This window comes from Sesamum indicum, linkage group LG1 (genome assembly GCF_026168435.1).
Source record: "Sesamum indicum cultivar Baizhima isolate 11 linkage group LG1, ASM2616843v1, whole genome shotgun sequence".
Lineage (NCBI taxonomy): Eukaryota > Viridiplantae > Streptophyta > Magnoliopsida > Lamiales > Pedaliaceae > Sesamum > Sesamum indicum.
The window spans coordinates 3,572,407-3,594,913 of NC_142657.1; the positions used below are offsets into that span (position 1 = coordinate 3,572,407).

A 22,507-nucleotide genomic window follows, 5' to 3' on the forward strand; every position below is an offset into this window, starting at 1 on the left:
TATATATATTTGTATGTTTTTATGTTTATATGTTTTTTAATGATGGCAAACATTGGATATATTTTAACTTGTCTCGAAAATAAATTGAAAATAAAAACAAACATAGTGTTTGTTTTTAACAATAAATAAATTTATATAATAACTCAAAAGTACTCCAACTTATTCATAATAAAATTCCAGTTTTAAAATTAACCACTAAACTAAAACATCATTAAAATCTCACTAAAATAATGAACTATCAAATAAAGTTATATATTTGGCTTCTGAATATTCTTTTGGCGTCCACTGAACAATTGGTTCAATCACCTTCTCTTTAATTTTTCTTGATAAGCAAGCAAAACAAATCGAATAAAATCAAAGATTTGAGCAACTTTATAGAGGAACCAAATCCATACAAATCCCACCGTCAATTCCCAACGGACAGCCTGGCCCTCCACCACACCCCCTTCCATTCCTCCAATTTATAATTTAATAATTATATTACACAGCTACCAAATTCTAAAATTCAAATCAAACTAACACTAAAATAGAAAATTAAAAATTCCAATTTCCATAACCCAAATACTGCCAGAATTCTTTCCAGTTTCTGAAAAATGTTCAGATCCTATCAATTTTTTCAGCCTTGATCACGGGATTGGCTTTTGCAATGTTCTCCCTCCCTTGTCCTTTGAAATCGAAAGTACAACCGTGCTTCTCCGCGTACCGGTGGACCCCACAGAAGGTACTACCGCACCGGCACTGGAACCCCATCACCCCTACCTTCTTGTTGCAACTCGAGCACCGATTCCTTGCCGTCGCCTTCTTCTCCTCACCCTCCGCCGCCGCAGCGGCCATCTGTACATCCGTTTCTGATTCCACTGCCGACGCCGTCGTAGACGACGATCCAATCGATAAATTGCCTGACTCCGGTCTGACGAGTTTCTTCAAAGCAGCTTTAGCCGACGCCGCTGTTTCCTCCTCGATGCGGACATCTCGGTAGCACTTGGAGCAGAGCCCCATCGTCGCCGCCGTGCCGAAAAATCCGCAGCCGTTAGCGCAGAGAGCCGGCTCCGACGGCTGGAACCCCGTGACGTCGTTGATCTGGTTGCCCTCCGACGACCCCATCATCGACTGAATTTCTTGAAAAGTCAGAAAAGAAGAGGAAAGATTCAATTCTACGCTTCCAATTCCGTGTTTGGATGGTGAGTTGATTGTGTCAATCGATTGATTGAAGGGGCTATTGCCAGCCTATATAAAGAGCCAACTGCAATGCAGATGACTGTTCTGCCCCTTAGAGTTAAGAAGGAGTTTGGTTGGTTGACCGAGTGCTTGAGGGTTAAAAAGGGAATCTACAAAATTAGGAGACCTACTCCCGCAACACGTTAAGTCAGTTGTTAAAAGGTAACTTTAGATTAGGATTATCAGTTGCCCCAACTTGGTGGGGATGAAATGACGAAAACGCCCTGGGGGTAGTTTCGTCTGTTTGGACTTGGGGTGAGGATAATTGTGGTATTTAAGGTGGGTTGAATGAAGTTGGAGTTGTCCACGTCCAGGTAGGGATGGGGATATCAAAGACGTAAATACCCACAAACAATAGGAAGATTTGCGTTAGAAGCAAGGAGAAAGTTGTCTTTCCGTCGTAGCTGACACGCAATAGAAACAGGGTCCCTTCTGGAAGAATCGAATAGATTCCAATGGATGAGTCGTGCGGATTCTCGAGGTGCCGCCCATAGCTTTAATCCGAACCGTCGATTCGCATTATCAGAGAAAAAGGCTAAATTCGAGAAATTCGTCAAATATTAAAACTGAGCACTTGCCAAATATAATCAGATATATATGACGCTGATTTAAGAATAAATTAATATACGATTAAAAATAGAGCAAGTAATGAACATGAATATAAGTATAGAATAATGATGGTAATATATTGACGGTTAAAATACGAATAATTATACTCTTTTTTTCTTTAAATTTGGTGTAATTATATGTAAATTCTCTGTGATTTGAAAAATTACATCTATTACTTTAGAGGTTTGTGTTTCATCTAACAAACCCCCGTTAGTAAAATTTACCAAATTTGCTGATATTAATAGAAAAATCAGAAAAAAAATATCTGTTTATTTCTAATTGAATTATTACTGACTTATAGCAGAGCAAATAATTTTTTTATGACCAAATATCATCACTCATTATCATGCGATAATGTAGATGAGGAAGGTATATCTTGATAATTAAAGGGTAGTTTATTTTTAAAAAAAAAAAATTATTTAACCTGCAATGAGTCAGTTTTAAGTCAATCAAAGATAAATATCAATTTTCATTCGGTTTTTTGTTAATATTTGCAAATTCAATAAATTTTGATTAACGAAAGGGACTTATTTGTTAAACTGAAACAAATCTCAGGAGCGGTAAACGTGATTTCTCAAACCACAGAGTGTTTATGTATAACTACACCAAATCTCAAAGAAATGGAGTGTAATTATCCCTTAAAAATAATGTAAACTATTAGAAATAAATAATTAATTATATTGATCTAAATATTTAAGATTATATATTTGTTTTTGAATAAGTACTTAAGATATTCTATTTAAACTAATTTCAACTTATATTCAATGGGTTCTCACGGTTTAATAGATTTTCTTAGTATTATATCGATTCATCCAATACATTAATATACTAAGAATAACAAACAAAAAATTACGATAACTCTTGAATCAAACAATACATCAATATAACTATAAATAAATTAAAAAAACTCACAGAAAGCGAGATAAATACCTATATGTCATGTAAGACTCGAACCGATCACCTTGAACTTATTTATGAGATTTCAGCCTTAACCCCGACCATTAAGCTAACACATCATTAGTATGTTAAGATATTTTAAAATTGTGTGTTGTGGTGTCACTAACCGTTAGATGTAATTGAGAAGTATTTTTTTTTCTTTACATATATTGGTACTGTTGAAATCAAAATTTTAAATAAAATCTCAATAAGAAGCCCAAATCAAATTGGTTAATAATTGAGTTTCAAATTAAAGTGTATGCTAAATTTGGACCTTATATACTTTGATGGATTGATAGAAGATTGAATTTACAATAACTTTTTTTATTTTGAATTTGGTTAATTGGACTAAAAATATGTTCAAGTATAACCTACCAGAAGATAGATTCATATCATATCCTACGGTGTGCAAATTCAATAAAAATAAGTCCAAGCTACTAAATCTTGCTCAGACGTACATAAAGCGGTTTCCACCACACATTAAGCAATTAGATACATACAGACAACAAAATCCACGACAAGAAAAGTTTTAAAGTATTTCAAAATAGCACTTGATTTTTTTTCCACAATTCGAAGAAGATTGAGCAATTTGATACAAGAACAAGCACCAATTCTTAAATCAACATTCGAAAAGAATAATAAAAGAGTTATTTATGTTTAAATCTTATATGAATATGTTTTTATTTATCGTATAATATAGTGATAGTTCTAATGACAGTATGGTGACAATAATTGCCCCAAAATCTTGGATATTGTTGTTAAAAGAAAAGCAATAGCGACAGTGATGATAGCATTATTGATGAATAGTACAAACTTATTATAAATAAGATTGTATTTAAACTATCATTTATATTTTAACAAAAAATACTACTAATAATATAATTTCATGTAATAGTTATATTTAATAATTGAAATAAAGTGACATTTACTTTTGTATGAATTATTTGAATTACAAGATAAATTATTAATAAGTGTACATGTGACTAAAAAATTTGGATCAATTGGAGTGAGTTTATTTGGATTGATTATATTTGTGGGAATTATCCAATTCTATGTTTTCTTATATGTACAATGTGGATATTAACTTACAATTTGCTTACTTGTCTTCTTTCTATATAAAAAATAAAATTGCTATGATTTATACAAAATGTTATATTTTTGTGGCCCAAGTTTTTAGAGACTCACTTACCCGATTCGCTCGGACGGCCCACTATCCGATCCACGACCCGTTCGACCCGATCTGGAGAGTCCTCATCGTTATTCTCTCTTATCTTTTCAAGTCTCCAACTTCCATGAGTCTTCTTTAGCCAACAAAGTTACTTGAGGAAGGATTCTATTGTTGTCCTTATCCAGCTAGTCTTCATCCCTATATAAAGGCCTCTTCCTCCTCCACCAAGAGACACCCAAAAACAGAGAACAAGAATTTTGAATTGATACAAAATCAATAAACTGTTGATTCTTGTTCTCCAATCACTATGTTTGTTTCTTCCCTCTTATTAAACCGTTTTGGTCTTTTGCAATCTTTTATAAAATGACCCTTTTTTCCACAATTATAGCATCTCCTATCTTTATCCTTCACTTCTTCTTCGTTATCACTAAACTCGGAACTATTGTGTTTTTTATACCTCTCTTTGCCATGTCTTTTATGGAAGGAATTTCTATACCTAGATTTTCCTCTAACAGAATTAACCTCATATTGGTTGCTGCTAGGTCTATTCGTTTTTAGGTCAATCTCTTTGCTTTTTAGACCATTCACAACAGTATCAAGGTTCACACTATCTCTACCGTATTTAATAGCAGCTTTCACATCAGAATAAGTATCAGGTATAGCATTCAAGAGCACAATAGGAGAATACTCATCAATATTTTTATCACCAGTCAACTTTATGACTTGAACAAGTTTAATAAAATCATCCAAATTCTCATCAATGTTCTTAGACAAATCGAGTTTGTATCTAAAAAATTTTTCAAGTAAGAACAATTTACTCGATAGGGAAGTTTCAGTATAAAGCTCTTCTAACTTTTCCCATAATTCTCTCGCAGAAGTTTGTTTCCCTACTTTTCTTAAAACATTATCTGACAGATTAAGAATAATAGAAGAGTAGGCGTATTCATCAATTTCAAGTAGTTTTTCTTCAGAAATATTTTCCGCATATCTACCATCTATAGCTTTGAAAACTTTTTGCTGAATCAAAATCCCTTTCATTTTCTGTTGCCAAATTGAAAAATCGGACTTCCCATCAAAAGGTTGCAAGAAATATCCCGACATATTAGAAAAATGAGTCACAATCACAGAAATTAAGAATGATCCCGGTTAAGCTCAACTAGATACCCGCAACCTCAAGGGTTCGGCCAAGTGAGTGTTTTGAATAGGCCAATAATAATATCTCACAGAATTTTCAACAAAAATGCAGCCGTATTTCAAGAGGATTAAAACAGATTTTTCAAACAGAATATTTTCAAAAGATAAGCACTTAATCAGAGGATATTGATTTTCGGAAAATATTGCACATAGACACCAAGTAGAATAAGAAATTTTCAGCACTGGTATCGACCAAAAACAGTGAAAACAGCACCAATTTCTGCAGCAAAAAACAGCAAATTTCTGCACCAAATTAATGCTCAGAACAGCAAAATTTCTGCAGCAAATTAATGCTTAAAACAGCAAAATTTCTGCAGCAACTTTCCGGCCAAAAAATGTAGAGATCGCACAAAGCGAAAGGGAACAATCTTACCGACGTTGGAGATGGAGATAGAAACCAGTGGCTCTGATACCACTGTTGGGTGGAGAGCAAAAATACCTATTCGACTATTGCAGCAGAATATAGAGTACAAAACTCGTTAATGGACCAAAATAATTACACAAATTTTATAATGGTTACAAAATACTAATATGTGAACAAATCAAACGAAATGAGTACTACAGTATCAATTAGGCTCAGATTCAAACCAGTATCCTTTGAACACACAAGAGTGCCGCACCCACACCCCGATTCACGGTTGCACTACTACCCGAAGAACACCACAAAGGTTTTGTCCCTCGATCACACAAATCTCTCTCTTTCTTGGTCACCGAGACCTTAATCACACAGATTTCACAAAGAAGATTGAAAAATAGAAAACGACTGTTCGTGTGCAATGTTCCCTTGAATATAGTAAGACTTTGTGTCTTGATGCCTAAGTGGCTAAGTGTTTTAAAAGTTAAGTGGATGTTCAATTTTGCCTATGTGGCTATATGATTATGCCTTAGTGGTCGTATGTAAATGCCTAAGTAGCTCGTTGAGTTCTTTATGTGCCTTGATGGTATGAATTTGCCTAAGTGGTTAATGGAGCTTTCGTGAAATATGATCGGTTGAACCTAAGTGGTTTGTTGAGCCTTTTGTGATTAGATGATTCTTTGTGAATGTGCCTTGGTGGCAATATGCTATAGCCTTTTGTTTGAAACTTAGTGTTAATTGCTGTGTGCTAAAAGTGCTTAGTGCTAATCGAGCTGTGTGCTATGCTCTATGCTTTAGATATTCTGTTACTAACATCTTTATTTTGTAGGTACACCGGAGCGGGCCCCTAGGCAGTGATGAGAAAACCCAGATCCTAACTCCGGACCCTGTTCCTCTAAAGGACTTGGTCCAAAGGGGAGTATGTTATATTTTTGTGGCCCAAGTTTTTAGAGACCCACTTACCCGATTCACTCGGACGGCCCACTATCCGATCCACGACCCGTTCGACCCGATCTGGAGAGTCTTCATCATTATTCTCTCTTATCTTTTCAAGTCTCCAACTTCCATGAGTCTTCTTTAGCCAACAAAGTTAATTGAGGAAGGACTCTATTGTTGTCCTTATCCAGCTAGTCTTCGTCCCTATATAAAGGCCTCTTCCTCCTCCACCAAGAGACACCCAAAAAACAGAGAGAAAACCCGAACAGTCGTTTTCTATTTTTCAATCTTCTTTGTGAAATCTGTGTGATTAAGGTCTCGGTGACCAAGAAAGAGAGAGATCTGTGTGATCGAGGGACAAAACCTTTGTGGTGTTCTTCGGGTAGTAGTGCAACCGTGAATCGGGGTGTGGGTGCGGCACTCTTGTGTGTTCAAAGGATACTGGTTTGAATCTGAGCCTAATTGATACTGTAGTACTCCTTTCGTTTGATTTGTTCACATATTAGTATTTTGTAACCATTATAATTTGTGTAATTATTTTAGTCCATTAACGAGTCTTGTACTCTATATTCCGCTGCAATAGTCGAATAGGTATTTCTGCTCTCCACCCAACACAAAATTCTGAAAAAAAATAATTAAAAAGGACAAAGAGATACAAATAAGATTTGAACTTGCTGTTGTTGCTTCCATTCCAAGAAACCCTCTTTCGGAGAAAAGGATTGCTTCTTGAACCAAACAAAATTGAAAATGGAAGAGGGGCGTGGAGGAAGAAAATGGGCGGTGGTTTCGAAGGGAGGCCGGGTGGGAGTACGGGGCAGAAAGGGAAGAAGAAGGGGGCATGTCGGGGTGGAGGGAAGAGGAAGAGGGGGGTCGATGGCGGGAGGGAAGAAGAGGGGGGAGGGGGCGGCTAGAGAAGAAGGGTGAGGGTTGGGGAACGAGCTAACGAAACTTGGGAGTGAAGGGGAAGAAGAAGGGGGTATTTGCCCCCCCTTCCCCCCACACCCCACCCCCAACTGGTTTGGGTTTGTAGACTAGATATTTTAACGTATCTCTTAAGGTGGGTTGGACCATACAACAAATAAATTAAATATGTTATGGTTTTGACATTAAGCTCGGGCAACAATGCATCAAAGTAAACAAGTTATTAGAATGTGGTTATACTTAATTACAAAATATTCCTGTCCTTCTATAAAAAAACACAGGTACACTCCTTGAGGGAGTATTAGTGCAACATACTCAAGAGATGTGTAAATTTTCATTATTAGATAGGAGGTGTACTTGTAGTTACAATTGCAATATCAAATGATGTACTTATAATTTTGCAAAGGTCCTGAAGTATTTGCATAGTTAAATCTAACATCAGAAAATATCAATATAATTACCCTAAACTTTATGATACGAACTTGATTTGGGTCGGAGATCAGAGTCATTTTGAGGGTTGTCCAGATCGGGTATGTTGGGATTAGAGAAAAAAAAGATAATTTGGCTTGCTGGGTTCCAATAACGACTCTTAGATGCTTAAGTTAGATTGTTGAGATTAGAAGGAACGATTAGATGTTGGTTTGAAAGCAATAATGACGTATTGTTACCCGAAATAATTATAGGATATTTATAAGGATAAATATTTATAATCGTATGAGACTATGTGGTGTGATACAAACTCCCAAGTAAAGAGTCCTCGAATTAGGCGCGGTTCGACCCAACCCAATCCAAATAAGAAATATCTGAATTTTTAATCTGAATGAATATTTTACTTTTATAGGATGATATTTTGATCTTCTTAGTATTATTTAATATATTTTTATCAAAAATAAAATTTAAAATATTTATAAATTTTACTCGAGCCCGACTCATTTACGTACTTAATTTAAAAAAGGACAATGGAATGAGGAAGCTGGTAACTTGTATGGTGCGGCTAAATTGGAGCGATGTGATGGGAAGGTGCTGAAATGAGGGGGGTGTGAGGTAGCATATTTTTTAAAGGGCGAAGTACCAATTTCTTCTTTAAATTAGTGGGAGTGCGTGGGTAACCAAAGGTTTGGTCCATTTTTGTTCATTGATTGGGGAGTATTTTCGTGGCCCAAAATCAGCCAACATTTCTGCAGTTAGTAAACGTGATCTTCAAGAATTTCCGGAAATTTTTAGTTTTTAAGTAATAACAAATATTCATATTTTGATGGATTTAATATGTATTTTTTTATTATACAAATAATTACAATGTTTCCCTCAAAAGTTCTTCGAATTCATTTAGACAATTTTATAACTACAAAAGATTTGTAAATTTTCAAATCCCATCTTGGTATTGATGTATTTTAATTTTTTTTAGGGAAAAGTATTATTTTAGTCCGCTATATATGTCTAATTTTAATTTTACTCAGATAACTATGTCCATTTTTTTTAGGTCCAGTAATTTACGAAATTGCTTACTTTTAGTCCTTCGACAGATTTTCGGACAATTTTACCCCTATGAGTACATATGGACTAAAACTGTCTTTCAAAAGTTGCATAAAAAGATTAAAAAATATAGGCAATTAAATAGCATTTATTAAAATTTTGTTTTAGGAACAATAGTAATATAAAAATAATTATGATTAAAAATATATGATTTTAAAAGAGAATATTTGGAGTCCAATAAAGGGAAAAAATATTAACTAAACTATTTAAATAAAAATAATTTTTACCACCTGCGGATAATAGAGGAAATGTAAAAGTTAGTGATGTAAACAATGAAAAAAAAAAAGAAAAAATACAAAAAAGAAAAACAAAGATAGCAAAAGGGTGCTATATAGTACTAATTTCTATAAATTAATCATTCTTATAAAAAAAATCACATTCATAGGAAAGGGAATGACAATAGAAATTAATGAACTTATGTGAAATTTTTTTAATATGTTGACAAAATTAATCCTATTTGAAAAGATAATACCAAACTAATTTTACTGAATGCAACATGAAGATTATCCATATTTTTCAAATTGATTAAAAAATATAGGTAAACATCAATAACAAATGGGAGACAAAACAATTCTTATGAAATATAAAAAATTGTAAAATATTCCAAGTTTCATTTATTAAAACTCATAAATTGCCACTACCTTTGAGAAAAAAACATATCACAAATGATCTTTTTTGAAATAATATTTCTATAATGCTAATTCCTTACGTGAATTTGTCTCCTTTGCCGCTTGAGGATTCTTTTTTTCTTATTCTTTAAACTCCAACTACTCACTTTCAACTTTAATTTTTGAAGAGAGTTTGCCACTTGAGAAAAAAAATCTACATTCTTTATTTATTTTTTCTGAGAAAAGAGTAAATCACTTTTATTTTAAGATCAAACTTAATCCAAAAAAAATGACAGTCAGAAATAAAAAACAACCTCACATGACCCATTCGCACCACGCACTCACACCCACAAACCTAACTTGAAAGATCGAAAAGGTTTATTGAGCATCAACGAAGGACTAAAAAAAATAAAGACAAATATACATGTTAGATCATTAAGTGCGGAAGCAAAATAATTTAGGATACTTACCGTCAGTCATTGATTCAAATGCAAATTTACAAAAAAAACCAAAATACTGTAAGAAAATTGATGTTGGATTCTTCTGAAATCTGATGTAATCAAATCGATGGTGTGTCTTCTTTACAATAGCAGGATTTCAAGGGACCTAAGTCTCAAACCATATTTTCCTAGAAAATTCCATAAGAGAACGCCATGTTTTTTTTAAATATATTTTAACATAAAAAATGTATCATTTATATTCAATTGGAGGTTGTCGACAGTTATCTAAGTTGGATAATGGACCTCATCAGCAAAACTGTCATGCAGAGATAAGGCCTGGCCACGGCTTATCAGAAATGCACTAGATACAAGAGCACACATTTGATAAGCCGTGGCCATGGCTTATCTCATGTCCGCTCTGACTTCAAACTACTTGGTCCACCTACTCAATAATCAAACTTCCATCTCAAGGGATCAAATAAGAAATAAAATACATGAATCATGGTGACATGTCCTCTATTATTTAGCAATATCTTCCATGTATTATAATGCACCATATTTCTCATTCACATGGTAACTCAACTTAATTAAATAAGCCTTATGCTTATTTAGGATCCCAAAATAATATTATTTTCTCAAATTTAATGAGCACAACTGAAGTGAGAAAACACAACTGAATAAGAGTTTCATTAAACATAAAAATTGTATCACAATACAATCACATCATAGGACCTATTCCCATTCTAGCTACATGACCCTTAAACCGTTTTGGTGGTATTCCTTTAGTCATAGGGTCAGCTAGCATCAACTCAGTGCTAATGTGTTCAATGACCACTTTTCCTTCTTTACATGGCCAAATACTTAATGTCGTTGTGTTTACTTTGACTTCCACTCTTGTTATTTTTGGCCAAAAAGACAACAGTTGAATTATCACAATATATTCTTAAAGGCTTAGAGATTGAATTCATTATTCTAAGCCCGGATGTGAAACTCTTCAACCACACATCATGTAAAGTTGCCTCAAAACAAGACACAAACTCAGCTTCCAGAGTGGAAGTAGCAATCAAAGTCTGTTTGGCGGTCCTCCATGATACAGATTTACTGGTAATCATAAAGATATAACCAGATGTTGATTTTCTTGAATCAATACAACAAGCAAAGTCTGAATCAGAGTACTAAAAAACTTCCAAATTTTCAATTCGTTTATACATAAGCATATAGTCCTTCGTCCCTTGAAGATACCTCATGACCTTCTTTGCATGCGTCCAATGGTCCAAACCCAATTTAAGAGGTGATAATTATAAAGCATGAAAGGAGATAATTCTTCTTCATTTAGGCTGGATGGATAATTATGCTATAAGGAAAAATGAACCGGCTCCCATTACTGAAACTAGCCAGTTGAATGAGGTTGATCTTTATGAAAAGTGGGAGTGATCTAATCGTCTCAGTGTGATGTTCATAAAGACTAAAATCTCGGCTTGTATTCGGGGGTCAGTTGATCAACATGATAATATTTGTAAGTTGCTGAAGGCCATAGATGATCAGTTCATGTCTTCAGATAAAACAATTGCAATCACCCTAATTATCAGATTTATTTCTAAAAAACTCACCGATTTAAATGGTGTGCGTGAGCATATTATGAAAATGAGGACATTGCGGCTCAATTAAAGTCTTTTGAAGCTGATATGTCTGAATATTTTCTTGTGCACTACATTTTGAATACCTTGCCACCTCAATATCCTCCTTTCAAAATCTCGTACAACATACATAAGGATAAGTATTCAATCAATGAACTTATGACCATGTCTGTGAAAGAGGAAGAAAGATTGTTTATGGAGGTTGGGAAAAGTTTGCTTAGGAAAGGGGAAGGCAAAAGTACCTCCTCATTGTGAAATTAAGAAGAAGTTCAAGTGTTCCTTTTGTAAAAAGAAGAGGTACATAAAGAAGGACTGCCCTAATTCAAAATTTGGGTTGAAAAGAAAGGTAATCAACTTTCTTATGTTTGTTACGAATCCAATATAGTTTATATTTGTCATAACATGTGGATTGATTTTGGTTTTACAATCCATGTCACAAACTCTTTGTAGCATTTGGAAAATCTAAGAAATCCATTGGAAAATGAATGCTACATTTATTCAGGTAAAAAGATGGGGTTCACATGTAAAGGTTATTGGAACATGTAGAATAGTTTTTGATAGTGGATTTTTATTAGTATTCAGAAAGACTTTTTATATTCCAAATTTCTCTGAAATTTTTTTATTTCAGTTTCAAGACTTGTACCTTATGGATATTCCTTTAACTTTGGAGATGGTATCACTTTGTTTTATAATACTCATCTTGTTGGGATTAGTACATTATCTAATGGTCTTTACCATATTAATTTGTACAGTGATGTACTTTACACATTGCATGGTGATGATAATGCTCGCAATTAAAGATGTGTTATGAATGATGTCCTCTGTTTGATGGCACCGGAGATTGGGACACATCTCCATAGGGAGAAATAAGAAGTTAGTAAGTGATGGAGTACTTAATACTCTAAATTTTAGTGATTTTGACACTTGTGTGAACAACATTAAAGGCAAGTAGACCAATGTGTTAGAAAAAGGTGCCAAGAAGCATTCAAACTTCTTGAAAATTATACATACGGATATTTGTTGTTCGGACTTGGACTCATATGGTCGAAAATACTTTATTACCTTTATTGATAGACTACTCACGTTACATGCGTATCTACTTCCTTGAACATAAGGCTGAAGCACTAGATGCTTTTAAGATTTTCAAAAGGCAGAAGTAGAGAAAGAATGTGGTAAACAAATTAAAATTATGAGATCAGATAGAGATGGAGAGTACTTTGGTAGATATATTGAAGGTGGACAAGCACCTGGTCTTTTTGCAAATTCTCTGGCAGAACAAGGTATTGTTGCTCAATACACCATGCATGGTTCTCCGAGCAAAATGGTGTAGTTGAAAGAAGAAACAAGTGTTATTGGACATGGTGCGGAGCATGATAACTAGCTCCAAACTTCCTAAGTTCTTATGGATTGAAGCTCTCAAAACGGCTATGCACATATTAAATCGAGTTCCAACCAACGCAGTCTCTAAGATGCTATTTGATCTATTTAAATGTTGGAAATTGAGCTCGAGGTAAGTGCGCATTTGGGGATGTCCGTCTGAGGTGAGAGTTTACATTCGACACTAGGAGTGGGTATTTCATTGGATATACAGAAAGGTCTAAGAGATACACATTTTACTATCCATCAAATAGCAGTAAGATTGTGGAATCAAGAAATGCAAAGTTTCTTGAGGGTCGGTTAGTGGGAGTGATAAAGGATTGACTACAACATCGACGTTGATCATTCAGAGTCTCAATCTTCCACATCTGGATTTCTCAATCCCTGTGAGTAAATCAAGAAACATAACACAATATTGCATCTTGATTAATCATACAAGTACAACAAAATTCATGTGGGATGATCTCATTGCACCGAATATGATCAATCATAATAAATGCCCTTTACTATATATGTGATCTTGAATTCTCAAAGCATAAATATAAATTAAAGATGTTGTCGCTAGTCTTTGATTAATGAAAATATAGATCACAAGGCATTAAACTCCATTAATTAATTTGTCTTGAATATTCATGATAGTTATATGTACAATAAATCCCATCATACATATATTTTGAAAGCACAATACATACATGATATTTTCAATCACAGTTTATACATATAATTTTCAATTCCCAAGATACCAACATCAATTTCAAATCAAAGTAGAGATAAAACATGATCTAATACCAAATGTAAGCAAAACAAATATGATGTAGAAAACAAGATGGTCAAAATATAAATTCATCTAAATAATAATGTATTCCAACATAATCACTGTCAAAATTTATATCTAACATATATGTACTAGTTACATCATATACATGTTAAATCATTAAGTGCAAAAATAAAATAATTTAGGATACTTACCTCTAACCATTGATTTAAATGCATATATACAAAGAAAATCAAAATATTGCAAGAAAATTGATGTTGGATTCTTCTGAAATCTGGTGTAATACTGATGGTGTGTCTTTTTTACGATCACAGGATTTCAGGGACCCAAGCCTCAAATTTTGTTTTGTTTTTTGTTTTTTTATACAGAAAACTCCATAAAAAAAATCCAATATTTTTTCATAAAAAATGTATCATGTATATTTAATTGGCGGTTACCGGAAGTTACCTAGGTTGGATTGGAGCACATCAACAAAATTGTCATGCATGCGATAAGTTGTGGCCATGGCATATCTCATGTCCGCTCTGACTTTAAAACAACATGTTAGAACTATATGTTCAACATGACATATAAGAAGATCAAGAAAAATAATTAATTAGAAAAAGTCAATCAGAATTAGATCAATAAAAGAACTGAAGGGGTTGCTATTGGTCCCAATTCATTATCAAGACAGCACTAAAGAAATAAAATTATTCAAAAATAGCAAAGGCTAAATGCAAACACAAACAATCATATTAAAAATGACAAATTCTAAATACAAGTAGTCATAAAGGTCAACTAAAGAGAAGGACTTGAATTTTTCATGTTCCGGCCACTCATCTATATACATAATTTATTTATAAAATTAGATTCCAACATTGATATCATAGTTCATAACCCATTAGACGACTGCTCAAACATGAAGTGTTCTAGCTAGTGATACATGTCTATATACTAAAATCAAGAAAAGCATGTAGAACTAAGGATCATTCATTTGATATTCTTTCACTCTTCAACCATAACACGAAGGCTTCTTTGGATATCTCCAGGACTCCTATAACGTCAAAGGAATAGAAAATCATAATTATTTATGAGATTTAGCGAATAAAAATTTAATATAGGATGAAAAAGGTCACTTTATAGTGTTACAGGGCCAATCTCTATATGATGAATGTCCGCTTTTTCTTCGTTTTTTTTCCATCATCATTTGTAGTAAACGAGTTAGGGGGAAAAAAAGTAGCAGTCAAGCCACCCAAAGCCATGTTATGAGAAACTGTAATGTCCGATATCAATTCATTTGATGGAATAACAATCCTCATACAACAATTTGGGGGAATATAATTGAATAGTGAAAATTATACTTTTACCATATTGGGATGGGAGGGGGGGGGGGGGGGGCGGGAGAATTAGAGCCAGCTATCTCTTTGTCTTCCTAATTGTCACCAATCAAATATTACACAATGTTAAAAAAAAAAAACATTTCAATTGAAAAATACAAAAGAAATAAACTCCAAATTACATATCACACAAAGCTAAAGAAAATCCATTTGAACTGAGCCGCACTAAAAACTAAATACAAAGCGAAAAAAATTCAGTTGAATTGAATCAGCAAAAAACTAAACACAAAGCTAAAAAAAACCCATTCGAATTACACTAAACCACCCCCCCCCCAAAGAAAAAAAAAACTCGTCTGAGTTGAATCACACACAAAACAAAACCTAAACTATTTGAATTAAAACACAAAACAGTAACTACATATGGCTAAAGAGAATGCTGACTAAATTTGAGATGGAAACTGGGAAGGAAGAAGGTACACCCGATGTCGGGTGTTAGCATCCATAAATTTTTAATACATAATTGTGGGATTAATTGGTAAATATTTACGAAATTTAGTTAATTAGTAAATAAATTATAGATTGAAATTCGAATATATTAAAATTTGAATAGAGTAAATTGTAATACATTATAATATTTAGGAGCAAACTATATATAAAGATAAAAGAAAGGACGTGATGAGTATTTTAAAAAAAATTAAATAATAATTAAAAAAATAACATAATTGAGGATGGGCGGTAAATATTCATCTTCCACCCTCAATTGTGAAAAGCAAACACACACACACACACAACACAAACAAACACAAACAAACACAAACACAAATATGCACACACAACAGTTTGGAGTGATGACAGGTAAGAACATTTTTATTTTAAATTCGTATTAATTTTGTATAATTACATTATTTAATTAGTATCTTTATTAAATATAATTTATACTATTCGATATAATATTTAATCAGAAATTTTTATGAGTTTGAGTAATTATAAATTAGTGATTGATTAAATATCTCATTTGAATTAGGGATGCTATAATTAATTATTTAAATACCTAATTTATTAAATTTAGTCAATTATGTAGTTGATTTGTTCAATTTAATCGAATTGATTGTTAAAATTATTAATTATACGACTAGGTATTTAATTACTTTCTTTTATAGTGACAAACTGATGAAAAATAAATAGGGATATTAGAAGATGATGTTTGAGTAATACTAGAAGGTGATTTTTGAAAATATTGTATTTATTAAAAGAAAATATGATATTCTCGTAATAATTCAATTAAGGGATGTTATTAAGAATGGTAGTTATAAAAATATGAGGGGTTTGAATAAATAAATTCTTATGAGTTGGTTGATAAATTAAATATATACTAGAAAAATTTAGAAAGTTTAGCTATTTAGAAAATAACGAAATGAAGATTTGTATTTCGATAGAAATAAAATATTAAAATATTATTGAAAAATGTATGAATAATATTTAATATTCTATTTAGAAATTATGATTTTTTTAAATATTGATTACAAGCATTATAACTTGTTATAGGGTTTGGGGATAAAGTAGAGGATTGAATAACTCCATTTGCTAATTAAAAGCGTTGTATGGTCGAGGTAAGTAAATGATTAATGTCATCTATATGCGTCTCTTTTATCTTGATATTACTTCTATTGTAAGTCTATGATTTGTGTTGCTACTAATTTATGAGAAGAATATGGTTGTTGATAGTTTAAGATGAACGGTTAATTGATGAAAGCAAGGTAAGTAAATAATTGGTATTAACCATATATGTTTTCTTTCTTTGTGATACTACTTATATTTAAGTTTCTGATTTGTGCTGGAACTCTAATGTATATGGAATTGTCTAAGTGTTGATGATTTAATTTCAATGATTATGTTATGAAATTGAGATGATGAAATGCATTGAAATATTCTATTCGTTGAATAATGTGTTGTTAGTGTTTGCAAATGAACATGTGTTGAGATGTGTTTTACATTATTAGTTCCTTACAAGAACGGTAATGATATATAGAAACTAGGGGGTGATGAAAATTGAATATAATTGTGATGTGAATATCCCTTGATTTGTTGAATAGCCTGTGTGGTAAAATAAAATTAAAAGAGCAATAATGCAATATGAAAAGAGTTTTGACGCGAAATTGAAACACCTATGAAGCGCGATGAGATTGATGAGCCTTTATGGCATGTCAAGGGGATTCATTTAAATATTATGTAATAAATGGTGAGGTTGAATTGGCGGAGAAAAGCATAATATCACCTTCTGATAAGCATACCAGGAAAAGAGGAGTTTAGTTGATTCTTTTTTTATGAGTGGACTGTATACGAAATTAAATGTATAAATATTTTAAAAATAAAAATATATATAAAAAAATAAAAAAAAGCTCGTGAGCCGGCTCGCGAGCTGATGAAAAGAGAGGATTGAGCTCGAGCTCGAGTCAAGCTCAAAATCGAGCTGGCTCGCGAGCCGGCTCAACTTGTCTGCCACCTTAGAAATGAATAAATTCCCACAAGGATCGACCATTCCTCCATCATCATTTCGTGGAACTCGATTTAATTGAATAGGTATATGTGGCTCGAAATATGCTGAGCAAAATATTAAAACTTCTTTAGTCATATATGCTTCAACAATGAAGCCTCTACTCGAGCTCGGTTTCCAATGTTTTCTTCAAATGGACTATAATTTGTCATAATTTTTTTAATTTAATATAATTAGTATTATTAATAAAATAAAAAATAATTAATTGGTGAATACCTCTCAAATGGATATATCCATCGATATTGCACAGGTCCACCAACCTTTGCTTTATATAGGGGTGTCCGATCCGATTAATCGAACCGAACCGAACCGAATTTTTGATTTGGAAAACCAAAAACCGAACCAAAAGTCACCGGTTCGGTTCGGTTAAAACCGAATTGAAGTTCGGTTTTTCGATTTAAAAATAAAAAAAAACCATTTTTTTTTAAAGCAAACACATACTAATGCTGCAATTAGTAATGCAAATTAACCAATGCAATTAGAAGCACAAAATGCAAATTAACTTAGGCATTTCATCAAACACCTTCAAAGAAATATTGTAAGTCTAAGAAACCAATTAACCAAACCAGAAAACCTACCTGTTGTCGTGACTCGTGTGAGGTTGTCTTTGCAATTTTTCTGTCTCAAACTCTCAATCCGTCAATCGTTGGTTTCAGTTTCCTTTCTTTCTTTCCTTTCTCTATTTTCTTCTTTCTTCTGTAAGTATCGTCGCCGGTGCCAAGGAAATGATTCTCTCTTTTCTTTCTTTCTTTCATGTTTCTCTATTCTGTATTTATGTTAATCTGTTTCAGTTTTCTCTCTTCAGTCTTCTCTTGTTTTCTTCTTTCTTAGTTCTGTAAGTAAGAGTCGTAAGGTGTCAAGTGTGAGACAACTCAATTCTTATTCCATATTAATATATATTAATATATATTACTAATATAATATTAATATATATAATTATATAATTTTTATATGTGTAAAAATATTTTTTTTTATTATTTACAAATTCGGTTTTTCGGTTCGGCTCGGTCACCGAATTGGTGACCAAAAACCGAACCGAATTTTTGGTTCGGTTCGATTCGGCCAGTTTTTCGGTTTTTTGCACACCCCCTTCATATGCCAGATTAATTGGCAAGTGCCCCATTGAGTCAAAAAACCATAGTGGAAATATCTTTTTAAACTTGCACAGTATCTCAACAATGTTCTCTTCAAGTTGTTCCATATGCTCCACACGTAACACAGTTGAGCATGTATCTCTAGAAAAGATGTTAAGCTCTGTTATGCTTCCCAAATCATTTTTGGAAGCAGGTCTCGAAATGCAATTGGAAGCAATCTTTGCAGGAATACATGGCAATTATGGTTTTTCATCCCATAAAATTTGCATTCATCCTCGTTCACACAACGAGCTATGTTCGAGGAATATCCATCAGGCAGCTTCAATGATTTTGACCAAGAGCACACTTCTTTCTTCTGTGTCTTACTTAAAGTGTAAGATGCTTTGGCTTGTATACTTTTTCATTTGAACCCTCAAAGAAATGCATCTCAAGCAGACTACAATACAACTCCAAATTCTTACGTGTTTTAATATTATCCTTTGTCTTATCTTTAACATCCATAATAGTATTAAACATATTATCACACACGTTTTTGTCAATGTGCATCACATCTAAATTATGTCGAATGAGATGTGTGTGCCAATATGGTAACTCCCAAAATATGCATCTTTTTCATCCAATTATGTGTCTTGTCAAATCCATTAATTAGTTGTCTGCCACCTAGTGTTTTTCTAAAAGTTATATCAGGAAGCCCCTCCACATCTTCACCACTTAAGCGAATTGGTAGTTGGTCGTTTTCAATTCTTCCCTTACAAAACTTATAAGCCTGTTTTGTATAAGGATGATCAAAAGGCAAGAATTGACGATGACAGTCAAACTAAGAAGTTTTACCATATCGAAGTCGGAAGAATTTTGTCATATCCATACAGTAAGGACAGGCCAACTACCCATGAGTGCACCACTGAGAGAACTTCGCATGTGATAGAAAATCACTAATGGTCCACATGTTGAAGTTTTGTTTGTTGCACACGTCATATGTTTGAGCTCCAGTTGTCCAAAATATCTTCAAATCATCAATCAATGGACGTAGATATACATCAATATCTTTTTCTGGACTTTTTAGGCCTGGAATAACCATGTTGAGGAACATGAATGGCTCTTGCATGCACATCCATGAAGGGAGATTATACACAGTGATAATAACATACCAACAAGAGTAAGGAGTATTAAAATTGCCAAATGGACTGAAACCATCAGTGCATAATTCAAGACGCACGGTATGTGCATCTAATGCAAATAATGGATGAGTATGATCAAAGTGCTTCCATGCCTCTCGATGTGTTGGATGTGAAGTGCTTCCTTCTTCACATCGGCTATTTGTATGCCATGTTATATGCTCACAAGTGTAACTGCATGCATATAACCTTAGGAGTCTTGGTATTAATGGCAAATGACGTAGCACCTTACAAGGTACATTCTTTCGAGCCCCTAGCTTCCTTGGCTTATACTGAAGATGACCACATACAAGACACTGTTGTTTGTCTTTGTTTTCTTTGTAATACAACATACAATTATTCGCACAAGGATCAATTTTCTTGTATCCAAGACCAAGCTTTTCCAATTGTTTTTTAGTCTTATACAAGTTATCTGCCAACTTCTCTCATTCTCGCAGCATGGTTTTGATGACTGTATAAGCCGATCATAGCAAGCTTTAGGCATATGTACTCTGACTTAATATTTAACAATTGTGACACAGTAGAAAGTTTGGAATGATTTTTACAACCATCCTAGAGTGGCTCATCGGCATCTTTTAATAGGTCAAAAAACTTTTGTGCTTCTGGATTGGATGATTGCTCATCACACATTAGATTTTGAATAAGCCTAGGGCCCATAGCATCCATTACCTTTGAGGTACATGCTTAGTGAGATTTCTTCACTATAATAAGCATCTTGTAGTTGATTAAATTTTGCAAGTCAAAGAATTGAATTTTTCCTATATGTTTCAATGACAACTCAAAATCAAAACCCTTCTATTGTTGTCTTAGGGAATTCATGGAAGTGATGGGTTTACAGTTGGCAAATCAACAGGCGAAATAGAAGGGGCTCATGATGAATTGCTAAATGAAGCCGAGTTGGCACCTGCAACTGAAGAAAAAGATTTCTTTTGAAATTGACCCTGCTCAGGTAGGTTGTGCATGTCTTTTAGTTAACAGAAATTAAAATATAACTAATTATCGGGAAATCGTCTTAGTTAGATAAGCTTTTACGTGTACAGGATAAGTTATGCCAGGTAAACGCTAAAAGGGAATATCATATACTTATTTCCTTTTATTATCCTGAAAATTAGAGTAAGATTTAGGATCAGTTTTAACCCTCTTTTTTCAACTTTTAGGTCCAATTTAAATGGCTAAGTGAAGTCAGCATGCAAAAAAGTTGAAACAAAACTATGGATCCTACTTCACACCAACAAAAGTCTTTCCCCAACAGAGAAACAAAAAGGAGGTCCAGAAATTTTTCTTTCAACTTCCTAACTCAATTTTAGTTCTATACAACATACAACAGGGGTATTTGGCAATTAACACATTGATATTAAGCCAAAGGGCAGCAACATAAAAGTTTTAGTTATTTTAATTTCTGGAAAAATCAAATTTTTTCACCACTTAGCGTAAGGTATTTCCCTCTTATGTACATATTTCAAAACAAATCAAGAAAATTAAGGATGGGAAGATGAAGAAAAGAAAGCTTAATCAATTTTATATGACATGAAAAAGAAGAACTTAACCCCACCATCATTTCTCAGCAAGAACTTAACCCCACCAACATTTTAAAATTGACATGAAAAAGAACAAATAGCAAACAATATGCACAATCTCTTTCACGTAATTTATCTAACAAGTAGCAAACACTCAAACCTGTTTTCTAATTTCAAGGAGCCACTCAATCATCCGCTTATATGATTACATACAGGAATCATTTCAACATTAAGCTAATCAAGAAGGTAAAAGGTAGGAAAAAATGGAAAATGAAGAGGATATTTGAGAACGATAACTAACCAAAAGAAAACCTAACCTTTTTGTTCGATTTGCTCTTTTCCTCTACCGGCCACCCATAAAATAGCTGAGTAATACACTTCGTTCAATTCCTAGGAGAATTTTATAGTACACCAGCAAGTTGTCGTCAACGGTGCATCGATGAGTTGTTGATGGTAGCACGCGGCGAGAAAGGAAGAAGATAGCTTCGTACGTCTTGAAATTTGGGGATTTTGGGGGTTTAATTTTGTTTTTCTAACAATAACAATTTTTAAAAAATAATATCTAGTAAAAACAAGATAAAGAAAAACAAAACTTATTTTCAATTTTCATCTTTGTTTTTGTCTTAGAATTTATTTATAAAAATATGAGATGAAATAAAGACGGAATCAAAGATGGAAAGCAAAAAAAATATATTTTTTGAGTCCAACTTTAATTCTGTCTTAGATTTTTAAAATCTAAGACGGAAATATTCCGTCTTAAAATTTTTGTTTTATTACCAAGTAAAACACGAAATTAAAGACGGAATAATTTTTAGATTTTATTTTTTAAATTTTTTTCAAAAATGCCTATCCATAAAAAATTCCGTCAATATAACAAAATTTATTTTATAAGTTTAAGACGGAAAATTTTCTGTCGTTGAATCCATCTTTGAAAGGTTAAGTTTTTTTTACGGATATATTTCCATATTTGATTTTCGTCTCTGAAAGCCTGCTCTCTTGTAGTGAAAAATTTAAAGTTGTTTATTTATATTTTTTAGTGTAATTAAAATCACATTATATTAGATTTTTCAACATAGATTCATGATAGGGTAAAAAGTAATTTACCCTCTATGTTTTAAAAAAATAAAAAAACTCCCATATGATA

The 22,507-nt window shown here is 33.0% G+C and overlaps 1 protein-coding gene and 1 pseudogene across 1 annotated transcript; both read right to left on the reverse strand.

Moving 5' to 3' along the window:
* Nucleotides 1-349: 349 nt before the first annotated feature.
* LOC105155767 (zinc finger A20 and AN1 domain-containing stress-associated protein 1) lies at nucleotides 350-1,222 on the reverse strand. Its single transcript, XM_011071715.3, has one exon. It carries the CDS (start codon nucleotides 1,105-1,107, stop codon nucleotides 598-600), a length of 510 nt encoding a protein of 169 aa, XP_011070017.1. The 5' UTR covers nucleotides 1,108-1,222; the 3' UTR covers nucleotides 350-597.
* A 13,707-nt stretch (nucleotides 1,223-14,929) lies between these two features.
* Nucleotides 14,930-20,512, reverse strand: LOC148789335 (uncharacterized; annotated as a pseudogene).
* Nucleotides 20,513-22,507: the final 1,995 nt, after the last annotated feature.